General features: G+C 42.2%; 1 protein-coding gene across 2 annotated transcripts in view; it reads left to right on the top strand.

The window, feature by feature from the left end:
* The window catches only part of LOC108786602 (rap1 GTPase-GDP dissociation stimulator 1-like), a 150543-nt gene that overhangs the window by 113847 nt on the left and 16383 nt on the right, over window positions 1-20313 (top strand). For both annotated transcript variants that reach the window (XM_018555926.1, XM_018555925.1), the window contains exons 9-10: window positions 4876-5010; window positions 18814-18939. In XM_018555926.1, coding sequence (XP_018411428.1) covers window positions 4876-5010; window positions 18814-18939 — 261 coding nt within the window. The remainder of the gene's footprint in view (window positions 1-4875; window positions 5011-18813; window positions 18940-20313) is intronic.

The following is a 20313-nucleotide window of genomic DNA, read 5'->3' as shown; positions in this document are numbered from 1 at the left end:
GACAGTGCGCAGGAGGGAGCGCTGCCTGCTGTCAGGATGGCGGAGCGGTGAGGGGGAGAGAAGCCGCGCCCGCAGCTGTCAGGATGGCTGAGCGGGTAGGAGATCGGAGCCGCTGTCATCCTGTCAGTTGACAGAGCGGGGGATCGGTAAATAGCATTTATATTTACCGATCCTCCATGTGAGAAGGACAAACACTGGAGCGATCGTCTGATCACTCCAGTGTTTGTAAATAACTGGGGACACATAGTACTATGTGTCCCCAGTTATGAATGAACAGGCTGTGATTTACATCACAGCCTGTTCATTCAAGATTTCCTCAATTGCGAGAAACACTCACTATAGAGGCTCCTCCCCATTCAGAAACAGCTGATATTTCTCTATCATCAGTTTCTGAATGAATGGGAAGCCTCTGTACTGAGTGCTTCCCATTCATTGAGTGCTGAGGCTGCAGAAAAAGAAATTGAGGATTTGGTGTCCTCAATTTCTCTTCTATTTTAAAAGGGAAATGTCAGGGATCTCTTTGGACCCCTAATATTTCCCCGAAGCCCCCCCCCCACCCAACAGTAAAAAATAATACAAAAATAAAAAAAGCCTAAGGCCAGCCCTGAGTGTGGTAAAGCAGGGAGTGTCTAACAGGGAACTATATACTAATTCACAACAAAAGGGAGAAACTATGGCATGCACCAAGGCACAAACACAGCAATAAACAACAATAAAGTTGGATGCTGGCGTCAGCACATCAACAGTTTTACCTGACAGGAAGTCTCCAACAGCACCTCTGAAAGAAATAAAAAAAAATTGGAAAGTATGGGAAATTTGGAATCAAATTATTCTCTCTGTGTCAGATATTCACACTAGCCCGTCTGCTAAAATTCCCTGTTTTGCATTCCCGGATACAAAATACACAAATGTAAGTCCTTTGCTCAATGAGATCCAGCCTGACCGAATGAAAAGCCAAGTGCAACACAGAAGTCCTACTCTTACCTTTTAAAACTTCTGATTAGGCCTATAATTGCAAAATATGGTGCATTTAAGAAACAAATTCCACCTAAAACAGAACTATCCCACTCTACATAACTCTACTCAAGAGATTTCTGCACAATACAGACATTATTTTAGCGTAAGACGTATTTTATCCAAAGCGATGAGGCTTTGCCATTTTTTAATATTATTAGTCTGTGCCTGTGTTCCGTGTCCCCTATTCCACCTTTCACTCTACAGTCTAATAGTTCCCTTGGGCACTATGGTTTTTCACTTTCAAGTTAAAAAGTAGTGACTGTGAACAGGGGTGGGAGGAGAGCAGTGCCCTACTTTCCGCTGCTAACCTTCACAGAATGATGAAGCATTTTAGCTCGGAGCTGATAGATATAGCAGCTTCCCATCTACTGCTCCTAAAGGTGCTTACTTCCATTAGGATATATCCCAACTGGACTAAGATTAAGTGTCTGACATGTTCGCAGAGTGGAGATTGAAAAGCTTGAATCTGTTGGTACTGGCGGCTAGGTTTATGGGGTGGATGCAGATTAAAAGGAGATTGTGACAGTCAAAAAAGAAGAATGGCTAGATTACATAAAGCCATGTGTTCGCTAGACAGCTGCAGACTCTGTTTCATGATACAGAATAATGGAATACTCAGGAGATAAAGAGGAAAGCCATAGGGTAATATCTTTAAAAATAACCTTTACTATTCTATGCCTACAAAATCTACTTGCACACTAATTAATGTTCAATACCATTTGTGAAAACAAGTACTGCTAAGGAAATTAAAATGTCTTCAGATTCTGTTCCAATAGAGATTAATTTTTTTGCATGTCTTTATATGTCCTAATATAATTACATGGAAGCACATATTAAGATTCTGTTAAAATGGATTTGGTTTAGTTATTTTATATGTCTGTGTGTTGTCACATATGCTGTATGTATACTGTAAAGTAAGACGCCCTTTTGTCTTTACAGCAGCCTGATAATGATTTATGTGGCAACAATAGTATTAAAGTTTATGCCAAACCAACTATGTCAAACTTTTTTTATTTCCGAATAGAGTGGGGAAGGATTATAACATCTGGCAGGTTGTTACTGCTCACTAGGGCTTTTCTCCATATTGCTTTCAGAGATTTACCCTAACTTCCTGTCTGGTGAACCCATTGTCACTAAACATACACTTTTTGCAGATATATCTACCACACATCAGACATTCATGTTGCAAACCTCCTGACCCACCTCATTCCACAGGACTTATGCTTTATAGACCAAATTTCGATCCTTCCATCTGTATGTGGCAGAAGAAATCAAGATTTGCTCCAGTCATCCAATCATGGTGATCCTCATTTTACTACTCTAAGTGGAATCTGCCATGTGCTTCTGCAGTATCCTTTTTAAGGCTCAATGTGTTGGGCATTCAGATATGCCTTTTTTAAACTACTGTCGTTGAAACCTATAGAAAGTGTTGAACTGCGCAAATAATTACTCCTCCTGTAGATAAAATTGTGTTTTTACATGGACAACTTCTGATTATTGAATTATTTTCCTATTTTACACAGTTCAAACTATAGTATATTAAACATTCTGTCAACAGTTCTGAGATGTTGTAACTTCTTGGGCTGGCACCAACAATTATGCTTGTCCAAAACTGCTTAGATCATGTATCTTTCCCATTTGTTCCTTACTTTTTTTTAAAAATAACCATACTAATAATGTCTACAAAAAAAAACATGTCAAATGATCAACACAAATAACTTGAAAGGCCATAAAATTGCAATTTACAAAAGAACTCAGAGCACTTTTTAATAACAGCACTGGTAACCTGCATAGACAGGAAGATAGTATGCTAGATCATTATGCAGAATACACTTGAAACAGTAGAGAAAGGAAACGTCTAGGGGGAATCTGAAAGTTAAAAAGAGAGAAGAAGAGGGAAGGAATGGCTAAGAAAGGAACAGGGGAAGGGACTAGGGTGGAAAAATATACATATGAAAAAAGTTTTAGAGTTGTAATATCTATGCATCATGCATGTGAGGGGTGTTGGTACGCATTAGATGTCTATGCAAGATTTATATTGTACATTTAGAAGTTGCCCTCCAGCTTGTCTCCAGGTTTTCCCCCTTTTTGAAATGCTAGGTGGGTGTATGAATATTAACCAAGCCAAGAGTGAGCAAATTTCAGAGAGAAATTCTGTATTCATTTCAATAGACATTGAAAGGGGTGTATACTGTAGTGTTAAAAGTCCCCATAACACTTATAGATTTATGTCCACGACTTTCAGTATTTTCCTATAGAGGGGTAAATGTTTTAAACTCAAGCATCTGTTCAATGTGGAATTGTAAATCTGATATCTTGTAATAACATTTATTTTATATATTATAAAATCGATTAGCAAATCATTATTTATGGGAGGATGGGGGGGGGGACTTGAGAAGTCCTCTATTGCTTTGGAATCAAACTTTGTGCTGCATTTGTAAGGCAAATTCAAAGAGATTTTATGTATTTAAGTGGCCCTGTCAACCTAGTGAAGGTAGACACATTGGAGAGCAAAGGAAATGAACGGCAGTATGAAAAGGAGAGGGGGTAAAAATGAGCAGTGCTATTGGGGAAGAGAGGGGAAGCAGAGGAATGGTACTAGGGTCAGGGGAGTGGGGATGATGATCATTGCTTGAACGTTTTGCCGCACTCCTTTCCGATAACCCTTGTGAAGAGACAGGCACTGTAATGACTGCAAAAAATGATCAAAGTAATGTCAGGAATATCAGCAGCATACCAAAACATCATTTCCAAAACTTCTTCTTTATTTACGCATTATGTCACATTACAATGCAACGTTTCGGGGCCACGCAGGGTCCCCCTTCATCAGGCTTAATATGACAAATGCTCCACCAAATCCACAACCTTATATATCAGACGTAATGGTGCAATAACCAGTGAAAACATTTGAAGAATAGCCTTCCACTCCCCCCTGACATCAGAATGACATAATACTGTAAACAAAGTACACAAGAATACAAGTCATCGGTTGAACAATCTGAATATCTAACATAACTCCTAATGGCTGTGTATTCAGGACCTCTTACCAATGTCCGAAAAACCTCTGCTTTACCTCTCAGCAAGTGAGGAAAGAATTGTTGCTGCTCGTACAGCCGTTACCTGACAGATCTTATCCCCTCCCATCCATGCTTGCGGATCCAGGCCACTGCGAGCCTCTGCCTCTTCAATCTGGACATGCACAGTACAAATCTCAGGATTCTAGCAATAGGAGACACTGACATTCCCCTGATGAAGGGGGACCCTGTGTGGCCCCGAAATGTTGCATTGTAATGTGACATAATGTGTGAATAAAGAAGTTTTGGACACGATTTTTCAGTGTGCTGGTGACATTCCTGACATTACTATGGAGAAGATGATCTGTGCTATGGAGTAAATGAACAGTGCTACGGAGAAGGGAATGAGCAGCACTATGGAGAGGTGAATGGAGGTGACAAATGGCGTAATGGAGAGGATGATTGCCACTATGGAGAAGGAGACAAAGTAAATTAGCATCACTTCGTAATTTCATTAACAGTGTTTACTAGCAGTGGAATTTTCACTTGTGTCCCATGTTGTATGTCACACTTTACTGATTCTCCTTGTGCCCATCTTTTGTTAAAACAGTGTATGTGTATACAACTAGTGTATATTTGGCATGCCACCCTATTTATTTGTATGTAAAAAAAATGTACAAAGGTAGATTAAACAACATGAATTCACATCATTGGTAACTCTGTAATCTGCCTCTAGTGCAGTATGTGAATATTCCATAGTATGTATGTGTTTAGAAAACCTTAAGTAGTACTTACCAACATTTTTCTATGGCATACATTTTGCTTGTGTTTCTTGTTTTAACAGACAGTAACTGTGTACGGATGGTACAGCTTGGAGTTGTCCACCAACTTTTAGACCTATTAGAACAACATGTTGAGAATGGAGACGTGGCTGTACAGCACGCTGCTCTGAGTGCACTGCGCAATCTTGCCATACCAGGTAATGTAAGCTTTTAAAACTGTATCTAAACAGAGGAGAGACAGCCTGGAGAGAGAGTGAGGAGAGACAGCCTGGAGAGAGAGTGAGGAGAGACAGCCTGGAGAGAGAGTGAGGAGAGACAGCCTGGAGAGAGAGTAAGGAGAGACACCCTGGAGAGAGAGTGAGGAGAGACAGCCTGGAGAAAGAGCGAGGAGAGGCAGTGGAGGTCTACACCCGTACTGTGCACTAAGTGCGGCTGCATATGGGCAGTCAATCCCGGACAGGTGGCAACCGTCACCTGTATACCTTCCAGGAACTATACTAATGTGTGCACTCACACAGTCCTGTGGTCACAGTGGATCACAGGCAAAAGGTACAGAACCAATCATAGTGGCAGTACAAGTGTCTGATCTCAACCAGTACAATTCCTAAATACAACCTGTTCCAGTACCATTTCTGGCACTTCTGGGGGAAAAAATAATAATAAAAAAAATGTATATACATACACACACTACAGTATATTCCCAATATTGTTGCCAACATTGCCAAAAGTATTGGGACTTTAATGGCATCCCAGTTTTAGTCCATAGGGTTCGATATTGAGTTGGCCCACTATAACAGCTTCAACTTTTATGAGAAGGTCTGGCTCGCAGCCGCCGCTCTAATTCATCCCGAAGGTGTTCTATCGGGTTGAGGTCAGGACTCTGTGCAGGCCAGTCAAGTTCCTCCACCCCAAACTCGCTCTCTTATGTCTTTATGAACCTTGCTTTGTGCACTGGTGCGCAGTCATGTTGGAACAGGAAGGGGCCATCCCCAAACTGTTCCCACAAAGTTGGGAGCATGAAATTGTCCAAAATGTCTTGGTATGCTGATGCCTTAAGAGTTCCCTTCACTGGAACTAAAGGGCCAAGCCCAACCCCTGAAAAACAACCCCACACCATAATCCCCCTCCACCACACAATGCAGTCAGGCAAGTACTGTTCTCCTGGCAACCACCAAACCCAGACACATCCATCGGATTGCCAGACAGAAGCGTGATTCGTCACTCCAGAGAACACGTTTCCACTTCTCTAGAGTCCAGTGGTGGCGTGCTTTACACCACTACATCCGACACTTTGCATTGCACTTGGTTATGTAAGGCTTGGATGCCAGTACTTACCCCTGATACTGGCTGGGTATCGGGGGTAAGTATTGAAGCATTTGGGCGATTATTAGTACTCACCCAAATACTCGGTATCGGCACCGATACTAGTATCGGTGCATTCCTGGTTGTTACCCTAGGACACTTACCCTCTCCTCAATAATAGAGGAGGTGGTTCTGCAGTACAAAAGAGAACTGGGAACAATGTCAGTAAAAAGATTTAGCACAGGCAGAGAACAGTTATCATCTCACAGGTTTTTTTGAGGTTCAACAGGTATATTTTTGCACTGATCCAACAGATATAACATAAAGCTTTCAACTGCAATTTAACAGACCAAAATAAACAAAAATGAGAAATCAATTGTAAAAGTTTACATATACCTTAATTAGGAGTTTGTTTTTTGTCCTTTTTAATGCCCTTGTGCACTCGTATGCCCTTTTTTTCTTTAATATGGTTTAGGACATTACTACACGTATGTATAGAGTTACATAATTGTTAAGGTGGAATAAAGACACAGGTCCATCTAGTTCATCGTGTGTGTGTGTGTGTGTGTGTGTGTGTGTGTGTGTGTGTATGTATGATTCTGTGGAAATCCTACTGCACTTCCTTACTGGTATGCCCCTTGCGAATGGGTGTTGAAGTGACTGCGGATGTTCTGTCCTTACCTTTTTACTAGTTATATATTTGAAGAATTTTTGTGGGTTTGTTTCACTTTCTGTAGCAATGTGTTTTTCATATTCTACTGTATTTTAGCTGCCCAGATTCGGCTCTTGCATCTCCTATTGCAATCTTTGTATCTCTGGAATGCCAATATTGACCCTTTCCGCTTCACATTTTTTAAAGCAATTTTTTATATATATTTTTTTTTTACCCTCGGATGAAGCCACCTTTGTTTAACATCTGTTCTTTTATATTTGTTACCTAATGGGATATACTGGCGAATGCTATTGTGTAGTATGTTCTTAAAATACTCCCACTTATCCTTGTCCTACTTATTCTTTGATAAGAAAACATTTGGTCTCATTTGGTATCATTTAGTAAGGAACATAGCTCATTGCAATTTGCCTTTTTGAAGTTTAGAGTTCTTGCCATGCCAACATGACTGTCTTTTCTGTATCTTACTGAAAACGTAATCATCCTGTGATCTTTATTACCCACGTTTTCACTAGTTTCTACATCAGCAACCACCTCCATGTTGTTAGAAATGATTAAATCTAGCAGAGCATGTTTTCTAGTTGGGACTTCTACAAGTTGATTCCTGAAATTGTCCTGGAAAAAATTCAAGAAACAACAAGCCTTACTTGAGTGTGCAGTTTATTTTGTCCAGTCGATGTCAGGATAATTGAAATTTCCTATAATGATAACATTGCGCTGTTTGCCAGCCATTTTTAGCTGTAATAGGAGCTTAGTCTTCTCTTCATCCTTTGTTAGGGGGCCTATAGCATAAACCCACAATCAGAGGCGTAACTAGAACCTTCAGGACCCCGGTGCAAGATTAACAGGAAGGCTGCCGAGGACCCCAGCAAGCGCGGGACCTCGGGCAGCCGATTGTTTAAAATTTTAGTGCGGTGTTCTGTCGAACGCTGACCCAGTATCTGCGCTTGCGTACAGACGGGATTACCGAGGAAACCGGCATTTATTTACAAAGTATTTGTTTGTAATGGTTAATTGTGACTGTTAATAATATACCATCTATGGCAGCGAATATGAAATACCATATGAAATAATATATGTACACAGCAGAATGTGCTGCCCGGCGGTGCCTGCAGCATATTCTGCTGGTGACAGTCTCTCCCATCCCTGCCGCACAGCTGTCAGTACATGCTGCGGGCGACTGTGCGGCACTCTCTCGGTGGGGCCCTTTTCTTCCTCACTGGGCCCCCCCCCCCCAAGTGGCAGAACGCCAGGGCCCGGTCGCAATTGCGACTGCTGCGACCCTGGTAGTTCCGCCAGTGCCCACAATCAATTTACAATTCGCATCAATCGCATGTAGCATATATCTCTAGCCAAAATGACTCTAATCCTAGTAATGTCATCTCTCACATTCACTTTTTAGATTGCTCATACATACACACCCCTCCACCCCTTCCAATGACCCTGCCCCTTAACAGATTGTACCATTGGATATTTGCAGCCCAGTCATGTGAGTTATCAAGCCTTTCTGAATACCACCACTTTCTGAAATTCCATTGCTTCAGATACCATCATCTTGCTGTGTCCAAGATGGCAGCATCCATACCTGTGTATGACATCATGTGACGCAAGGCTCCTTCCATGACAGTGGATTCATAGGTTCATAGCTTCGGAATCCAAAACAGGATGATTATTCATTTCATCAAACAAAACAAATAAAAAGGTTTTTCCCTTTTCATTTGTTTTGTCCAAAACAAATGTTAGTTCTAGCTCCTCCATTTTATTTGTTAGGCTCCTGGCATTTGTGTACATATCTTAGTTTTCGTCAGGTTCGACATGCAGTGGAACTTTTTTTATTTGGGCGAGTCGGTGGGCGTCGCTCATCATGATTGATGCTGGATTGCATAGATGGTGCCATATTTTTTTTTTTAATAAAGGACTTTTTAAAAACTGACTGTTTTGTTTTTTAATTTAGGGACTTTTTCAAAATGTGTGGTTTCTTTATTTACTTTTACTTTTCACCCTTTAGTGAATGAGTAAAGGTGCAAGTACCCCTACTCATTCAAAAGGGGAGGTGGCGGCATCTAGGTGCCCCCTTAATTAAAAGGGTTCCCGATGCAAATAACCCCCCACCCGCAGACCCCCACAACCACCGGGTCAGGGTTGTGGAGAAGTGTGCCTTGTCCCCATCAGCATGGGGACACCCTCCCAATGCCAAGGGCACCAGGCCTGGTATGGCGGAGGGAGGGGGGGGGCGCTTGATTGCCCCCCCCCCCTTTCCTGCCCTGCTGGGCCTGTGCTCAGGTCAAGGGTCTGGTTGGAATTTACGTTACACCTCATTTATGGGGGTTGACGGGTATGACTTTCGGGAGAACCACACACACTTTTTTTTATTCTTAACTGGGGGGAATCCTTCCTACCATTCCTACCAGACCTAAATGGTCTGGTATCAATTGGGGGGAACCTCACACTTTTCTTTTTTTTTCTTCTGCGGACTGTAAACAAAAAAAGTAAGTAATTCTGCTGCGTCGAAAATTTGTTAACAAACATTTGTATATACTACCGCTAATGAAAATTCGAAATCCATCAGAATCCTGAAACGAATTGACTTTCAGACCCGAATCCAGAAAACAAAAATAACGAAAATCTGAATCCAAACAAAACAAATTTTTTTGTCAGCGCACATGTCTTATATTCTTTACTGTGCGTTCCCCCCATATCCTAGTTTAAAAGCTCCTCCCAACTTTCTAACCATTCTTTCCCACAGCAGCACTGCTCTGTTCACATTTAGATGCAGCCCATCTTTACAATACAGCTGGTAACTGACCAAAAAGTCAGCCCAGTTCTTCATGAACTCAAACCCCTCTTTCTTGCACCAGTTCCAGAGCCACTTATTTAGTTTCCTTATCTCTCATGGCGTCTCTGTTGTGTCTTGTGGTACCGGGAGTATTTCTGAAAATACTAGCTTGGAGGTCCTTTTCATAAGCCTTGTTCCTAAGTCCTTGAAATCATTTTTTAGGACACTCCATCTACCTCTATTATTTTCATTGGTACCAATGTGTACCCTGACAGCTGGGTCCTCCCCAGCCCCACCCAACAACCTATTCACCAGATCCACAATGTGTAAAATTAGAGCACCCAGTAAACAGCATACTGTTCAACAATCATGGTTCCAGTGACAGATTATCCTGTCTGTCTTTCTGATGGCTGTGACGGCTGCTTCTTCTTTTCATGTTAAGAGCTTTGGTGTTACGACAGCCCTGGGCAGTCGCTTTTTGTCGGTCCTCTAGGGGGTGTCACAGACCCAGCCCATAAGCCAAATAAGGAAGGACTAGGAAGGGTGAGCAGGAGGGCTAAGCATTTTATGATCCTTGCCCCTGCCCCCTCCAATCTGTCAGTTTTTTCATATTAATAAATCTATTTTTGAAGTGTAGCCCCGAATAAACTATAGATTAGTATGCCTTTGCTTCATGTGGACTCTAAATTTGATATGTTTATGATGGGGTTGTTCAGATACCAGTTCAGATATTAGTGCCGATACTTGGCATTTTCATGAGAACTACCAGGGTTGCAGCGTTTGCAGCTGGGACCTGGCTCTGGTGCTCCACCACTGTCCTGAAATCATTAGTCTCCTTACAAATGCTCCTTACAAATGACAGCTGCCTCCTAACTTCTGAATTTTTCTAGTCTAGTCTTGGAGCTGGAAAAGTATCTGTATATGTACTTGTATTGTACCAAGTACAGTACTTGGTATCTGAACATACCTAATTTATGAATAATCGGTGGGTCAGAAGGGGAATCATATGTTTATAGTTTCCTGGATTTCATGGACACTTCGAAATTGGTATGTGCAGATTACGTTTGAGGCGCAGCTATATATACAGTTATTTTTTATTTTTTTACGTTTTTGTTGAAATGAGCCATACAGACAGATGTATAAATGAGGCTTGAAATAATCACAATAAATTGTACTCATCCATAAGTAGCTTGTCAGATATAAAATTTGAGGTTAACAATATTCATCAGCATGAAACATCTGTACTTGTATTGCGTAGAAAGGATAAAACATTAAATGTTACACAAACTTTAATATAAACAATTAGGAACTACCTGGAGAAAGGAATAACTATATAAGGAGATAGAGAATTCGAGGAAAAGAGAATGAGAAAAGGAATAAAGCAAAATAAAACAAAACAAGGGCGACTTGTGGGCCATAAAAGCATCAAAGAATAAAAGCATTACATAATGGGATGTTTAAAGTTATTGTTTCACAAATAAAATCCAATCATTCCACTTGGAGTGAAACTGTTTCTGGGAGTGTAATCTATTTACAATCAATCTTTCATGATTACACTGCAATTTAACGTGAGATATAGTTTTTTGTAAAGTAGGAGCATAGGTCATTCTCCAGTTAGATGCTATGAGTAAAGAGCTGTAAAAAGAAAATGCAGTACTACTGTTCTGAAATTGGTTGGATAGACATCTATTCCTATACTCAAAAGGGCTAACTGGGGGCAAGGGGGAACTAGAATGGCCATAAGCAAAGATAGAAATCGAAACAACAAGCCCCAATAGCTTCTGATACTTTTACACATCCAAAAGACTTCAAAAGGTTGCCTACAAGTTTTAATGCGAGCAGAGAGGAATGCAGTCAAAGTGCTCTGTGGAGTGAACACATGTTCTGTTCTACAGAAGGAGTTGTAGGGGTTAGAGAAAAAGGTATAGTCCTTAGTGGTCGCGTTCATTTCCCTCCAAACATCCACCCGGTGATGATCATTCAATATAGTGAGGAAGGAGGAGTTTACCAGTTGTAGTGGTGAAGGCAGTCTAATATGAGGGGGGACTAGATTAGTATCCCCACCCAGAAGTAAAATGCCTCTAGAATGGTGGGACAAAAATCTAAGCTGGTGGGTATTGGGACAATAATAAGAAACAATAGTCACGTCTACATCATATAAGGTCCCTATTAAGATCACATAGCGACCAGTAGGGTCTGAAATTTGCTTATCACAAACAAAAGGCAGATTCTTCCGTAGTGCTATCAGCACACCCCCTCTTTTTTTCAGTGAAATTAGCACTATAAAAGGTGGGGAAGTGTTTGTGGAGAAATTTGGGGCAGGAGGAGGTGGAAAACCTAATCTCCTGTAGACATACTATGTCTGCATGACATGAGGAGTAGTAAGAAAATGCCTTATTGCATTTGTGAGGAGAATTCAGACCTTGGATGTTATGAGAGAATACAGTAAAATTAGTAGCCATGGTAAATAAACATAGTAAGAGAAAAATGTACTCCAAGTCGGGCAACTACCCTGTAGGAGGATAAACTCACGTACAGCCGGGGAGAATGTAGCTGGTAGTGTGTATTCCAGACCACTGATGGATCAAGAAGAGAAGAAAAGAAGCTAGGATAAAGAAGAGAAACAGGTTCCCAGTAAAGGGAAAGGTAAACATAAAAAAATTATCAAAATGTAGAACTGTCCCTAAGGACAAGTGTTACGGGTGATAAGATGGAACAAACTATCTTCTTCCCATAAGTCTCATGGAGGGGGGAGGGGGGGTTGATAACCACCCAGTCCCTCAAGAGAGCAACATTTCAACTAAACTTGCATATAACACACCAGGATTTATAGGGAGAACAGTGGATACTTAGAGGCAATTGAAACACGCTCATACCAGGTCAGTAATAACAATTTAAGGAAAACTTTATACACCCATATTCGTTTTGGGTGCAATCTTAAAATGAGGTAACCAATACGAGGTAAACATAAGTTTAAAGGGGAAACCCCATCTATAGGCGACATCATGGTTTGCGCAATATTTCCAGGAATGGCGTTGTATGGTGGTTGGCAAAAGGTCAGGAAATTCCTGGAACGTGTGTCCTTGGAAGCAAAGCTCCTTTCAGCCTCTGGCAGAGTGCATTACCTCTTCCTTAGTACGGTAGAATGTAGATTTAACAATTATATCCCTCGGGGGGCCATCCTGTCATCTGGGAGCCAGGGCTCTATGTATGCGATCGAACTCCAGGCGATCGATAGGCATCGATGGCACAAGCTCTTGTAGAAGGGCTGTAATGGCAGATTGTATGTCTTCTATGGATTCTGGCAGTACACAGAAGCGGAGGTTACCGCGACGGGCCCTGTTCTCCATGTCCTCTACCTTATCCATGATGGCGATGAGATCCGTATTTACAGTGTCCAAGTCCTGTTAATGGGATTCCATCACCTCAATCACATCATCCATCTTCTTTTCAATCTGGTCTGGTTAGGGTCTCGTTCAACTTCTCAGTGACCGCTGCTAGTTCAGTGTGCGGCATAGTATGGAACTTTTTCAAAAGAGTTGCATCTCTGCTGTCTTCTAGGTCATCTCCCTGTGTAAGAGGGAGACTGTCCAGAGAAGACGAGTCATGAGTGTCCAAAAGGAGAAGTGGAGACGCGGGTACTTCAGGAGTAGCACGTGCGCCCGCCATCTAAGGTATGCCGCGTCTCGGTGTCTGTTGTTTCCTCACGTCTTTCTGCCGCTTACAGTGCCTTATAACTTTGCCCGGAGTTTCACAAGGGATCAGGGAGGAAAGTCAGAGATCCCGGTGGTGTGCAGGGTGAGTCAGATTGCTAATTATTACTCTCGTGACCGGGTGTTGCAGAGCTCCTACAGATCGCGGCCATCTTACTCGGCAGCTCGCCACGCCCCCCACGACCAATCCCATATTTCTAAACATTTCTGTATTAGTGTGGGGATTTCTGCTCCAGACAATCTATTCCTAGGTTCAATCCACAGTATTGCCGCCAAGGGGTGTCAGGAAGCAGGGGGCGTTGCCCCTGCTTTGGGCACGGCGCAGGGCACGGGTTTCCCCTCAGCTTGGCAGAACTCCTGGTGCCCGGGTTGCGGGTACGCATGCTCGAGTCGCACGGCGGGTGCGCATGCGCGGTACGCAGGCTGCGTGCGCATCCCCGGGGGGCACGTGTGTAGCACTCCTGCTCCATTAGGCATCAGGTGTGAGCCTTGCTGGGGGAGGTTCCCTGTACACACCTTTCATCTCTCTCGCCTGCCATTGGTTCCCGAGGAAGGAAGCCTCCTGGTTGCCTCGGTGACCGGGGGGTGGTCCTAACTCCCCTGGCTATAAAAACCTGGCCTGAGCTCTGGCTTATTGCTGAGTTATTCCACCTTGGACCGCCTATCGTTTCTGACCCTCTGCTGCCTGCCTCGACCTCGGATTACCCTCGACTACCTCTTTGGATTGCCCCCTGGTTACCTTGCCTTCGGACCCTTCCGGCTGCTTCCTGCCAGCGGGTTCCCTCTGTGCTGCTCGCCCGCGGATGCACCTGATAAGGGGTTCAGGATCAGCTCCTGATCTAGTATTACACAAAGTTTGGTGTCTGTATGAGCTATCCAATCTACTATTTTGCTTAACATTGTTGATAAATAATATACATGTATATTTTAAAGACCTACTCCCCCCTGAGACAACAGTTGTGAGTAATAAGATGTTTAGTAGGAAATCCCCACCTGTAGCTTACTTTGTTGTTCCGTAGTGATTTGGTAATAAGTAGAAGCTTCTTTCATGCCAATATTTGAGACAAGTCACTGTAGAGAGTAGGATGCAAGTAGGGATGAGGCAGAAACAAGGTTTTACGAGCAATAACCATCAGCTTTTCCTTGACATGGTAGTAATGTATGCAGACAATAACATCTCTTAGTAGGTGATCAGGAAGGAACTTAGATTTAGGCAGTCTATGTGCCCTGTCCACTATATATTCAAAGTCATACAAGGAAGTAAGAAGAGATTTAAGCAGATTTTACATGTCTTCTCATAGATCTGCAGGAGGAGTATTCCCTGGGATACCCCAGGAATTTAACATTGTTGCGTCGCAAACAATCTTCCAAATCCGCAAGTTACAGAGAGACCACTTTCAGATTGTTCGTTGTATCTTTATGAGCGTCAATGATCGATATGGGCCTCAGTGTATTCGACCATCTTATCCTCAGTATGGCTCACTATGTCTCCCAGATTTCTAATGTTGCCCTCTAGTTGCTGTAGAACTGAAATCATGTCCGTGTGCAAAGAGCTAGGCAGTTATACAAGCAGGTCCTTCATTGTAGTATCTACCAAGGGACTGCCGGCAGTAGGGTGGTCGTCAATTGGGTCAATCAAGTCCCTAGTATCATCAGGAGTATCAGGGGTTACCAGAGTATCTTGACTGCTCAGCCAGCCCGCGGTCTGGAAAAAATCAGTAAGTTTCTGGGATCTTTCCCTTGCATTTGCCCATCGTTATTGGGGTTCACCGGGAGATAGAGGAGTAGAAGTATACCAATAAAAGTCCCTCTGTGCACAGGTAACTAGCCTCGGACACACACTAATGTCGAAGTGCCTTTAGTATGCGGCCATCCACCTCTTCTTCCAACCACGCCCCTATATGCGGTTAATCTTAATATATGATCCGCAGATTCAAAGTTATTATAGTTTTTATTGGAGCAGTCCCTCCTCTGGCAGTTAGTAGAGGATATTCTGTTCCAGCAATGCTAAACCTGAGTAATATCCACAATATCATGCAACCGGGCATACTTTTTGGGGTGTATCAATTGAGAACTAGCATCTATAACATTTGTCCCTCCTCCCAGCTTTCAAACCGTATCCCAGCTACTTGCTCCTGGCATCTGCACCTGCATATCCCTATCCTCTTCTATATTGGTCTCCATGAGCACCTGATGGGTGAGGTCCAAACTTCTTTTCATGTTGTTTATGCTCTGCAGTGTTGCCAGTTGATTCTTTAGGATTTGGGCTTCCAAACAAACAACTTGCTCACATATTGCGCAACAATATTCACCCTTGAAGCACATACATTGAGCAGGATGTGTACTGGGTGGCATTACCACTCATCAAAGACAGTGTTTATACAAGCTAACCTCCAGGCTGAAATGTAGGCAAACATGTACAAACAGATGAAATACATATACAGGATCCGTTCTGCCAGATTTGTGTTTTGTTTTACCTGTCAAAAGATTTGTTTTTTAATACATTCAGTCCATCAGACTATACGCCAAGGTGGATGACACTATTTACTGCTAAGGTGTCTTCTCTTCATCACCAGCCTGCTGACTGGACAGGAAAAGAGCAGCAGAAAACTGATAAAGTTATGCTTCTGCTCACTCTGAACTCTCCTATCAGCGTGTACCTTATCAGTATATGTGTATACACACCTGATTGGCTTACAGTCCCACTCTTCTCTCTCTCAGATTAAATGCTGCCATACAGGGAATTGCAAGAGACTGACACCAGGTCAAATTCAGGTACAGCACTTGCATTACAAAATGTAAAAACAAAGTGAATGAACTGATTTAATAATAAATACACAGTTGTATTAATCTGTGTTTTCTATATCTGCCTGGAGTTCAGCTTTAAACCCATAGCAAATACATTGCATTAAAATGACTTGTGTGTACAAACTGTAGGTGAGACTATGTGATCAAGTAACCCTTAAAACAAGCTACTTACAGTAGGTTGCAAGAGATAGCTGTTTTCAATTGTGATATGAAGCTACATTTAAAAAAAGTTGAAGAATGAGAGCCTTACTGCTATTTTCCGTTTTTATTACTTTTCCCATGAATGCCATCTCATTAACCAGTACTTTGTAAGCAGCCTGCTTATTGCATCTAGGAATACCAAGCCCTTGCTTGTCAACCACACTTAGCATTCCGTGTCCCCAAAAGCATAGACACCTCCTTCTGTCGGTGACATTTTGTAATGTTTACCACAGCACTATTAGAGAATGACATATTGAGCAAATGTTCAAGCAGTAGAGAACATTACTTATGCCGTTGGTTCTGTTCTGAATTCATGTTTTCTGTGATAAATTCGAGCAGTGTAATATAATCCATGGCGGATTCAACGAACACTTAATCCTTCTGTATTTCTTCCAGCTACCAAGTCCCTGGGCTTTAACCCTTACACTGACATCTCATTAGCCTATAAAGAGTTTAAAACTGTCATTTGCAACAACAAGGGGCAAAAATACTTTTTGTCAGAGAGAGTGCTTTCCGTTTTTAAAATGTAATTTAGGGATTTGCATATATTGATTCTAAAACATTTTAATTTGAATTATTGTCAAGTTTCAAATGCCCCCATATCTATTAGGACAATGGAGATGGGAGGGAAGAAAAAAGCATTAGAAAAGATTTTTCTTCCTGCAGTCGGAAAACGCTGTAAGCGGGAGTGTTAAGCGAGTCATCCATCATATCCGGCATAGCAGAAGGACACATGCAATGTAATCCATCAATTACCTTATGAAGCGTGCAAGAAAAATAATTACCAAATCCATGGCTTTTTTTTTGTATAACAACACACAGCCGGGCCTGGGAACGGTAGATAGGGGGATATTTGCAGCAGGGGTCATTGCTGTGTTCCTTCATTGTCCACATCATAGCAAGGAACGGTGCAGGCATGTATCTGACTACTGAACAGACTATTTAGTGTTAACTATGGATTTAACTTTTAGAGCATTGCTCATGGAGAATAAGCATGCTAATTGGCCTTCATCTGAATTACAAGCCAATTCATTAGAAATTTTCCATCTGCTATTATTAAGAAAAGGAATTTAATTCATTCCATAAATCAAATCAATATGCTAAAGATAAAGAATAAAACCCTTAAATGTGACTGGCACCTGTAAGGGCTCATATAGGTGTATCTTGCCAGAGATAAGACTTATTAATTTAGACTACCCAGGGCCAGATTTTCGCTATGTTCCTACCTAAGCCACTTTTATTATTCCTCGCCCAGAGCTTGGCAATGCTCATTTCCCAACAGCGTATCTAATTTGCATGTGGAGCTTATGTGTAAAGAAATGCTTATTTCTTAACATGCTTTATCTGAAGATTGAAGGTACTTATAGACAATGCATACCAAACATCCTGAACTGATTCTTCAATCATACAAGAGACGATATTGTTTACATCTTAGACAATTTGTGACAGTAGATTAAGACAATAGCTGTAACTGAAAACTGAACTCCAGACAGGTACAAAAAATAACCACCAATTAATGCAGTTATATGTGTTCATTCAATTTTTTTTAAATATAACTAGTACAACTACCTAATTTTTTACTTGTTGTCACCCCATTGTATTTCCCAGTACAGCAGAATTCAGACTGGGAGAAGGGGGCTGCACTAGGGCACAATAAGGAGTGCTGCAGTCCACATGATTTGCCAAGGAACATTCTGTAGGGAGGAAAGAGCAGGGGGATGACACATCACTGTGGTGCTGCTCCTTCACTGTCCAATCATGGGCCAGAACCAGGGAGGTTATCAGGATGTATCACTTAAGGCCTGGTTCACGCGCTTAAAGTGCCATTCATTTCTAATGGCAGCTAGGAATCTGTGCGGTTTTGGGCCGCGTTTCCATTGGTGCTATCGCGCAGAAACACAGTCGCAAAAAGCCACGGGTGGCCTATCACACAAAAAGGTATATGTGCCTTTTTGCCATGGTTGCTGCATGGATATGACCACTTTGAAATCAATGGGGCTGCGTGGCAAACGCAAGGTTCCAGGACGCACAGTTCTGGGCCGCTCGTACGTTAACCAGGCCTAAAGGCATATTGTCAATGAATGAGATCAATGGATGGAGAGATCAATGGATGCTGCCATTGCTGAAATCTCCTTTTGAAAATGTTAGACAGCATTAGTCAAAGTATCAAAATGAAAGCCAGAGAACAAAATTGGTGTCCCAGAACAAGTATAGAGCTGACGCTCTTCTGACAATCATTTACAGTATGGTTAAACCATGCCCGTGGCTAAAACCTACTTAAAGTGACACTAAACTTAGGAGTTAATTCTTAAAAATGCACACCACTGAATGGTGTTTTTGTCACATATCTGCCTAGAGTTCAGCTATAAATCCATAGGTCATTTTACCATCTGGCTAAAACAATTAGTAAATGAAGTATAATTCAGATTGGCTGCTTGGTGTCTGCAGTTTTAAGATTGTCCCTAACTTTTACATGAAGGATAATAAACGCAGTAAGTACCTTGACAATGACCAGGAACTTTGTTTTCAGTGATGAACAAAGTGAAGATGCTGGAAGAAGGGGTGGCAGATCGGATCCAAATGTTACTGCGCTCAGAGATGCCTCCAGTGCAGTTCAAACTTCTTGGTACACTAAGGATGCTGACTGATGGACAAGGTACAGAAACAAGTCAATGAACACTTACTCCAAACCTGAAAGAGACATGGGACCACCCGCCCAATCAGCTGCAGGCTAGGGCATTCCCTGTACTGCAACTGCACGTAAACAAAGGGTCGGGATGCTTGTACTTGTACATGATGATGACAATGATGCTTGTACATCATTGACCTTATATGGCCACATACACTGAGTGGCCAGATTATTATGACCACCACATCAGTACTTCGTTGGGCCACGAGATGACTTCGTTGGGCCGCCTCGTGACTCCACGAGATGTTGAAAGGTGATGCGAGGAATCTGACACTGCACTGTTGCCCTTCTGTTGTCTTGTACCAGTCTTGCCACTCTCCATTCTGCCCTAACATTGACTAGTCGCTGACGGCCACAATTTGCTTGTTCAGACCCAGATTTTCAGCTGATAGTCGTGTCTTTAAACACTTTAACAACAGCTGCTCTTGAACATTTAACGAATTCTGCTGTGTTGCTGATACCCCATTGCTCCGAGCGCCAATAATCATCCCACGTTCAAAGGCTGTTAAATCGCGTTGTTTACCCTACGTTGTTTATCTTCCGAAAAAATCACTTCTACTGTCGTGGTAAACAACCTGCTTCCCTATTTATAATGGTCTGGCCCTCTAGCAATTTCAGCGCAAAATTATAGTTAATTATAGCTAATTTGCCTACAAACGTCAGGTGGTCATAATAATCAGTCACTCAGTGTATATGATTTGTAATGGTGGCCCTGCCAACTGCAAGAAGAGAGGAGCACTGGGCTCCTCTGATATGCTGCCAGCTTAACTAAATATGCTTAATTGAGCTGACTACCGTGTTTCCCCGAAAATAAGACACTGTCTTATATTTTATTTGGCTCAAAAAAACACACTAGGTCTTATTTTTGGGGTAGGTCTTATTTTTTTTTTAATGTACAACAATCAACTCTTATTCATGTAGAGAAGTCTACATGTATTCATGTACAACAATATGGTGATCAGGGCAATCAGGGGTGCCGTACCTTTCCAAGAGCAATTTGCTAACCAATTGCTGGCCAGAATTAGTGAAGCGCACTTTCACTATCGATTCCTCACAGGCGAAGTGCATTTGGTATCACTCCGCCTGTGACAGGAGCCGGCGCTATAGAGGAGGCATCGGCTTATGCGGCTCTGCTCCCTTCGGAGCCGCCTCGCTTCCTCTAGCACTGGCTTCGTTGGCACCGCTGATTCTCTCCTGCCTCTCCCGCGGCTCTTCAAGTTCCCCCTTATGCCACCACCGGCCCTGGGAATGGTCACAACTAGGTCTTATTTTCGGGGTAGGTCTTATATTTTAGCAATTCCCAAAAATAGTACTAGGTCTTATTTTCGGGGTAGGTCTTAT

This window comes from Nanorana parkeri, unplaced genomic scaffold (genome assembly GCF_000935625.1).
Source record: "Nanorana parkeri isolate BGI_ZX_2015 unplaced genomic scaffold, ASM93562v1 scaffold218, whole genome shotgun sequence".
Classification (NCBI taxonomy): Eukaryota; Metazoa; Chordata; class Amphibia; order Anura; family Dicroglossidae; genus Nanorana; species Nanorana parkeri.
Note: the sequence above shows the minus strand (reverse complement) of the source record. Positions and strands in the feature narration are given on the sequence as shown.